An 8,664-nucleotide genomic window follows, 5' to 3' on the forward strand; every position below is an offset into this window, starting at 1 on the left:
TCTTTTACTGAAAAAATCATTTTATTTTCTGTCACAACATTTTCTTAAAATTATTAAGTACTATTGTATATTTAGTTACATAATCATTGCACATGTTATATGTGTAAGTTATTTTCGTCAATGCACGATCGTTAATTGTTTCAGTGTACATAAAATAATAGAACAATACACTAGTTTAATAAAGGATTTTGTGTGTGTGTGTGTGTGTGTGTGTGTGTGTGTGTGCGTGTGTACACAGTTAATTGAAAGATCGTAAAAAAGTACAAATTCAAAATTAACGTATTACATCCAATTCACTCTCTTTTTACTCAGTGGAATATGAAAAAATATATACGTAAGAAGAATCGCTTTATATAGAATTTGTTATAAATTAAGAAATATTTCCTAACAGATATTAGCGCTATTTAACGCTTCTATATATTCCCACAGCCTAATTTATATCCTATAAATACTTCGTGTGAAACTTAGTAATAACCGATTATACACATTCGTAATAATCGATTGTACACATTAGTAATAACCGAACGTAATTCTCTTTAATAAAAATATGTATATACCTTGAGATTTATGATGGTGGAACCCAACCACCGAATGCTGTTTCAAGTTCTTTAGCCACGGCAATGCATATATGATCATTGTACGGAGCTGCTACCACCTTCAATTATAGAAAATACGAGTTTTAAGAATTCGCAACATTTTATTATAATAATATAATGATTTAAAGGTAGCTAGAAACAAAGAAAGATACTTTTTTAACAGACAATGCAGTCTGCCGATAGCATACAGCCGTGAAATAGAATTTGGAAAATATGAATATTTAATGCAAAATATAGAGTACGAATGTGAATTTTAAAATCTTCATACTGATATTTAAAAATCTCACCTGAATACCGACTGGCAAGCCTTGTTCATCCAAGCCCAGTGGCACTTGGCAAGTTGGAAACCGCAAAGCATTCAACAGACACCAGTAACTAAAGTTGAAGGGCCTCAGATATGCGGAATAATGATAATTGGCGGGAAATGGTGCCGAAGGATAAAACAATACCCCGTTGTCACCCAATTTCTCCTGCGGAATAATTTCCACGATAAATATATAACGATACACATAGAAATTCACACAAGAATTGGTCGATATATTCTTCAATTTTTGAATTCTTCTCTTGTACATACACCATATGTATACATCTAATTTCTCTTTCGTGATAATTACCGCCAAGAATTGTTTCGCTTTTGCAGTGGCACTCTTTGCCCATTCGGCGTTCTCCCGCGGCAAAATATCCTCATCTATTAATTTCATGATAGCAGCCAACGTTAACTGTGAGTTTCCAGTGAGTAGATTGTAAATTTCTCCACTCGCGCTAGCGACATACTGCAAAGTAAATATTTTTGAACTGAGAAACAAAGATATGACGCAAATGTAGTGAAGATATATGTCTTGCAGAATATCGACTTTAAACATTTCTAATTTACATAAATTTTATTGCCCCGAAGCTCGGGGCAATGTTGTAACGCTTTAAATTTAAATTTAATCCTCACCTTTCGATCCGTTATATTCAGCTTGAAATTAATGTCCTCGCAACTCATACAATATCTCCATAATTTGTAGCCGTACTCAGAACCTGGTATTTTAATCTGTAATATTCCAAACACCAGTAATATATATTTCCTACATGTGCAAACTTAGAGCTAGAAACTTGAAAACGATAATTTTCTTGTTAGAACACAACTTTTACAAGGAAGAGAAGAGAAGAGAAGAAAAAGAAAGAAGAGATGAAGAAAAGAGAGAAAAGAAATATAACAAACTCTTTTCTAACTACTTTCTAAAATTAAGTAACGAGATCTATAGATCCCTACCTTCGTTGCAGAACCCGTTAATTCTTTAAAATGTTGCACCGCTTTTTTTAATGTAGCTCGCATGGTTCCGTTTATGCTGCTCGTTCTAAGATCACCAGAACTCTCTTGATAGAACACTTTGAGATTCTTTACATTCACCGGCTCGTCTAACTTTAATTTAGTCACGTTAGGACCGACTAGTACCTTCATAAAAGGTATCAGATCTTCAGCCTTTCTGCAGAGTGGTCCAACTGCTGCTATAGTATCCACATAATCTTTCTCGCGCAATCCGATTCCAGCCATTGGAGTCAATCCTAATAACACCGATAGTAATATTATTATTATTATTAATCACAATTACTTCAAAATTGCACATAACATGCTACAAATAAAATTTGAAACTTTTTTCATTGTAATTATTGTAAAAAACATCGCATATACTAATCTATTTCCTCCGAAAATGAATAGAGCGTAATTAATATATTATATCAATTTGAAATTACAGAACCAATAATATTTAAAATTAAATGCGAGATTAAGCGACCCAACTGGCCAGTATCACTTATGTATTGTTTCTCACTTGAGAAGGACCTAATTAAGGTTGAAACGTAGTGAGTTAATTAAATAAATTGATACTGGCCAGTTGGGGCGCTTAATCTCGCATTTAATTTTAACACTGGCGGATTTAACAATTTATCCAATAATATTTAATAAGATTGACCTTCACTGGGCTTGTGACCGAACAATCCATTAAAGAACGCAGGCATCCTTATGGAACCTCCTATATCACTACTGACGGAGAGTGGAGAACCACTCGCCGATAGTATGGCTGCTTCTCCCCCACTGCTGCCTCCAACTGTCCTAGTGATATTGTAAGGATTATTTGTCTGTCCATATAGATTGTTCCTCGATTCACACCATAAATTGAGCTCAGGAACATTGGTCGTAGCAATTAAAATTCCACCGGCTTCTTTGAGGAAACGAACCGCTGTGGCATCTTCTTTTGCACGATGATTACGACGACACGGCAAGCCCAAGGAATGGATTAAACCTAATGGGATAATTAACAATAATTTAATTAAATTTGCACTCTTAAGTGAGTTATTACGCGTTCATATACTGATCATTCTGTTTTTGATTTTTCCAAATGTACTGACACTTATTTATGCTCAATTAGTTGCTTTTTAAAATTTTTTGTTATGCATAAAATCGTGTTGATTATATATTATTATAAATTCAAACGAAAATTCAATCGTCACATGTCGCTTAATCATTGTTCATAAAAAGTTTGAGACTTTGATATCAGATTTTAAATATCATTCTGTAGAGATATAAAATGCACAACACCATCTGTTTAAGACAAAAACAAAAAAAAATAGTACACTTTGTCATGTCATAATTCATTGAGTCAAATTCATAAATTTAAGTAAAGCTTAATAAAACAAAAATACTTATATATTTGTCAACCTTCAGTACTTATCAAGTTCCTGAAGCTTGAAATTCGATAGTTTCAATTTCACGTGTCTTTTTCAAAAGAAAAACCTTGAACTAAAAATGTTGACCATTTCCATGCTGCTACGCTCATACCTTTAACTCGATTGCTATCTTTCGTGGTAAAAGGTACTCCCAAAAATGGCTGCGTTATCTTCATTTTCTCCAGATCTGCACATTTTTCTATCATGGCATCCACCGCTTTTGCCTCTTCAATCGCATCAGAGTATCTAGTTTCAACGATGGCATTTATCAAACCGTTCACTTCCTTGCATCTTTCAATGTAAGCTCCTACAATCTCTTCCGATGTAGCTTCCTTCGTTCTAGAACAAAGCATGTACAAACATAATCATGTATTCCTTTTACATACTCTACATTCAATTTTGGGCAAAGCTGTATTTGAAAAGATACCAATCGAAAAAAGATACCAATCGATGTTGTTAGTTAATGATACTTTGTTGACGATTTGACTAAAGGATTGATAACTAATCTACCTGATCTTCTCTGCTAAAGAAACAGCACTTTCCAACAGTAACTTGTTCTTCACTGGTGGCACCTTCTTTGCTTTCTTATCATAGTAGATGCCAAAGGCAAGATCTACGATACTGTCGAAGAGGAAATGCAACTGCACGATTATACATCGCAAGAGGTCCCAGCATAACTTTTTGACAAGCTGCAACGTATCCTGGCATTGTGGAGAATCCTGTATATAAATTGCATTATGTTAAACTCATAAAAATACTCACGTAATACCGAAACAACATAATTGTCTGAACAATATAGATTTTGTTAGAAGTAGGTCGGACTACATTTAAAATTTTAAATAGCATTCTAAAAGATTATATTGAGTAATTGAAAAATAATGTAACTCGATGAGCAAAGTGTGTACGGTTTTACAAATTATATGGCTATAAATAAACGAAAAATGTAAATCGATCGCTTTCTGTAAAATCGATTCTTGCAAATTACGAGAATTGTAGGACGATTCAAGAGCAGACATTAGAAACGATATGAAGTTATAATTATCTTAATTATATCAACATTACAGAAAGTCTGAATTTACCTTATTTTTCACGGAAGTGCACATGGTTTCGTGGAATCGGCGAAAGATAAAAAGTGTATCGACGGAATCTATAGTATAAAATTACGTAGAATCGATCACATACACATTGAACACTCTTAAAAAAACAATTCAAATTTTTCAAAAGTATTTATGTATGTGTGTTTCTTCGGAGCTCGGTACTACACGGTCTCTCTTCTCGTCTGGCTCGAATCTCTTTCAATTAAAAAAAATTGTCTTGAACGACGACACTTCTCACACACGTCATCATGTTGAAAAACTACCGGAGTACGGTTTAACGCAACCTAATATAATTACTTAACGTCATTAAGTGCACTCCACGTTTCACAATAATGGAATTGCTGAGTAAGGCTATTATTTTATGCGCTGACTGCTGTATGTCCTAAATATTATACAACAAGATTGCATCGTTCGATATACTGCTCGATCCGTCTGTTCTTTCTTCGAAGAACTTTCTGAACTGGTACACACTAGAGTGCAACAAGTTAGAGCAGAGCGAGAAACTACTCTGATAGATTAATTCGGATTAATTTACTTTTTATCTTTTTCTAATTTTTAGAACTAAAAAAAATAAAATAAATCAAAATTTGCAATGTATATATATTGGCGATTAGCAGAAATGGATAAAAGGAATGTGCGAAACGCGCAGCCAAGTGCAGCGCAATGCTGCCAACTTCACCTCTTTTACCGGCAGTAGCAGAGAGAAACCTGAGAGAGGCCATCCCGGCCTTTTTCATGTGTTGCTGTGTTGCATTTTCCGACGCGCCGCCTGAGAAAGTGCAACTCAACTACGTCGTATCGCTCGGTAACCGCACATGGTTTGCGTCCGTGCTAATGGTTCGTGTCCAAACTAGCCAGCTGGAGGGGATCATGGTATATATTATTAAACGATATTGCAAATATTGCAGATATCAAACTACAAATCTACAATATCAACTTGTATCTATATGTTTAACTCATATCAGGATCATAAAGGGAAAACTGACTGCTGTGTGAGGCAAGCGTATGGCATTTATTGTTAAAATGAGACAAATGCATAAACGCGAAAGTAAAAACGAGACGTGTAGTGACGCCGCGGCGCTTTTGAAGTTGCCGCGCGGCGCGCGGGAAACGCGGGAAGCGCCTCCGCCATATTGATGACGTATAACCTTCTCCTTCCATGTCCAATTCCAGAAGGCGGCTGACACGGAACGGATCGGCTCCGGAACGAGCGACGTCGCGACTCATTTAATTGGTAAGTATAACACATATTAATCTTGCATGCATTATATTCACTGCGGTATCTATCGCGTAACATAGATTTAGCGCTCGGGTATCGATATTTCTTAAAAATACGTATTCCGCGATACTTGTCCGGCCGAAGGCGCGTCGCACGAGCAATCGCGAAAGTGACGATCATATTCGCGTGTGTTGCCGCGAATATCGCGGATATTTGCCAATAATATTAATACGCTATTCGCTAGAATGCAAAAGAACAATTGTAGTAATAAGCGAGTTAGTAAATATTTGATTTCTCAAAGTTCGGAAAAATCATGATCGCGAAGTTGGGTACGGAACGCGTAGCGACGCCGCGGCGCTTTTGACGCGTGAAGTTGCCGCGCGGAAACGAAGCGCCTCCGCCATATTGATGACGTACTCCCTTCCCTTTCATTTCCAGAGAGTGGCGGGCACGGAACGGATCGGCTCCGGAACGAGTGGCGTCGCGAATCATTTAATTGGTAAGTTTGACACATATTGATCTTGCATGTATTATTCACTGTGGTATCTATCGCGTAGTATAGATTCGACGCGACGCTCGGGTATTATAATGATTCTTGAAAATACGTATTCTCTCCGCGATACACACACACACTTGTTCGGCAGAAGACGCGTTGCGAGGGTAATCGCGAAAGCGATTATATTTTCGAATGTCGCGAATATCGAGGACGCGCCGCGACGCCGCGCGCCGCGACGCTTTCGGTACAAGAAATTGCCGAACAGGAGACGATGAAGCGCCTTCGTCATATTAATTACGTTCTCTTTTTATTTTCAGAACGCGACGAATACGAGACGGATCGGCTCCGAAACGAGTGGCATCGCAACTTATTTAATTGGTAAGTTTAACATGTGTATATATTATAAAGTGATCTGAAAACGACACTGCGCAAATAAATATTTATTTCCATCAGTAACAATTATTAATAAAAGATTATAGATTATTAAATGCTTACCTTGCGATCTGATACATTTGGTCTTCGCTTCCTTAATTTTGGCTCTTCTTTTTTTCCGTATTGTTATTTCTTCGTGGCACTCACATCTGTTTTCTAAAACAAACAAAATATTTATTAAAGGCGATTACAAATAATCATTAGAATACAATGACTGAAAGTATCATACAAGATATGGCAAACCTACGCGAAAAAGCAATATTGCTTGCTTGCTTACACACCACTTTATAAAGTATTTAATTTAGGACGAATATATAGGGAAGAGGTTAAAAGAAATACATGCTTAAAATAAAAATAAAAAAATTACTTTTACACACAAGTTTTATTCGTAATTTCAATACATTTTTAATCAAAGAATAACATCTTAATGATAATGCATTTTTCAGATATCAACTTGTATAAAATTTGATAAGAAAAAATCGAATCCTGATATAATATATACTATTATAAATTTTAATTATTTAGAAATATTTGATATATTAACAAGTAATATTTTATATATATTTGTTAATATTAGTCATGTCATAAATAATTTATTAAGTGTATTTAATAAATCTTAAAATATAATCTAAAATATTTTATTTATTAGATAATGTACTAAATATGTAATATACTGTATATATAGTGTATTGCATGTTTAATTGTTTAATAAATAAAATATTTTAGATTATATTTTACAATTTTTGAAATATTTTAATAAATTATTTATGACATGATTAATATCAACCAATATATATAAAATATTACTTATTAATAGATATTTCTATTTCTAAATAATTTTTAAATAATTAAAGTTTATAATAGTTTAGATTATATCAGAATTAGATTTTTTTTCTTATCAAATTTTATACAAGTTAATATTTAAAAAAAGTATTGTTATTAAGATGTTATTGTTTTATTAAAAATTTATTGAAATTACAAATAAAACTTGCGTGCAAAAGTTATTTCTTTATTTTTATTTTAAGCATGTTTCTTTTAATCTCTTTCCTCTATTCGTCCGAAATCAAATATTTCTTTAAATTAGTGGAAGCAAGCAACATACTATATAGGTATCTATAAATATTTTTTGTATATGTGTATATAAAATATATTAAGCATTATCTTTTTCTTATAACAAGAAATCCATATTTATTTTAGACATTATTTTTATTTAAATATTTTTGTATGTTACAGATCAATTTTGTGTATAACTTCTCTGCTGTGTGAGTAAAGAAAAGGGTTCAGATGAAAGAACCCGGGAGGAGACTGAGGAGGCCTAGAAAAGGTATCGGACACCGTTGGAGTAACATTGCGGTAAGCATTATTGCTTATTTGTACTAAAATTAGTTGTTTTGTTTTGATGATTTAAAAATAATAATTAGAGAAAAAAATTAATCTGAAATTTTATAAAAATTTATTCTTGTGCAAATTCTTTTCGAAAAATGTAATTATTTTAATAGATATTTAATTATTTTAATAGATATTTAATGAAAAACCATTAAGAAATTTTATGTATGTAAGAATTATCTTTTGAATTATTAATTATATTTTGAGCGTTTTAATTTAAATTTTATGTTTGTATATTACAGAATTATTGTGGCGCTGATTGTACGTGGCTGACAACTCCACTGTCGATTGGTGAGTGACAAAAAGGATTATTAATGAGATAACGGATCTATGAAAATTGTATGAGATATACATATTTCTGCATCATTATAATTGTATTAAAAATAAATATAGAATCTCATAGATCCGTTATCTTAAAATGGAGCTATAACGAATTATAACAAATATTTCATCTCGGACTCGTTTTGCGTTATTCAATTTGGTGTGCTAATGTGCTTGAGGCTACACTCGCACAGGTACACAGAGAAAAAATACAATAAATAGAAATTAACGGATCATTATTTTATTTGTCTGAATTCTATTGTTTAGGAAAATAAAACTTTATATTCTTTTAAGTTAAAACATTCAATATATATATTATTTTTAATATATTTAAAATAAGTATAGTTCAATAAACTTTATAACGTTAAAACTTTAAAATAAGTCTTTATTTTAATCCTATTAATA

The 8,664-nt window shown here is 33.0% G+C and overlaps 1 protein-coding gene and 1 long non-coding RNA gene across 2 annotated transcripts; one reads left to right on the plus strand and one right to left on the minus strand.

Moving 5' to 3' along the window:
* Positions 1 to 4,825, minus strand: LOC139821792 (fatty-acid amide hydrolase 2). The gene is made up of 9 exons (XM_071793126.1): positions 4,388 to 4,825; positions 3,819 to 4,027; positions 3,421 to 3,647; positions 2,555 to 2,884; positions 1,855 to 2,147; positions 1,537 to 1,632; positions 1,211 to 1,369; positions 884 to 1,066; positions 1 to 655 (listed from the first exon to the last, which is right to left on the minus strand). The coding sequence occupies exons 1-9, from the start codon at positions 4,409 to 4,411 to the stop codon at positions 566 to 568; spliced, it is 1,611 nt and encodes a 536-aa protein (XP_071649227.1). The 5' UTR covers positions 4,412 to 4,825; the 3' UTR covers positions 1 to 565.
* A 278-nt stretch (positions 4,826 to 5,103) lies between these two features.
* On the plus strand, positions 5,104 to 8,640 carry LOC139821793 (uncharacterized). The gene is made up of 3 exons (XR_011734337.1): positions 5,104 to 6,123; positions 6,438 to 6,498; positions 7,786 to 8,640. It is a non-coding gene; the product is annotated as an uncharacterized lncRNA (long non-coding RNA).
* The last annotated feature ends 24 nt before the right edge of the window (positions 8,641 to 8,664 follow it).

The sequence above is a fragment of the Temnothorax longispinosus genome, chromosome 11 (assembly GCF_030848805.1).
Source record: "Temnothorax longispinosus isolate EJ_2023e chromosome 11, Tlon_JGU_v1, whole genome shotgun sequence".
Lineage (NCBI taxonomy): Eukaryota > Metazoa > Arthropoda > Insecta > Hymenoptera > Formicidae > Temnothorax > Temnothorax longispinosus.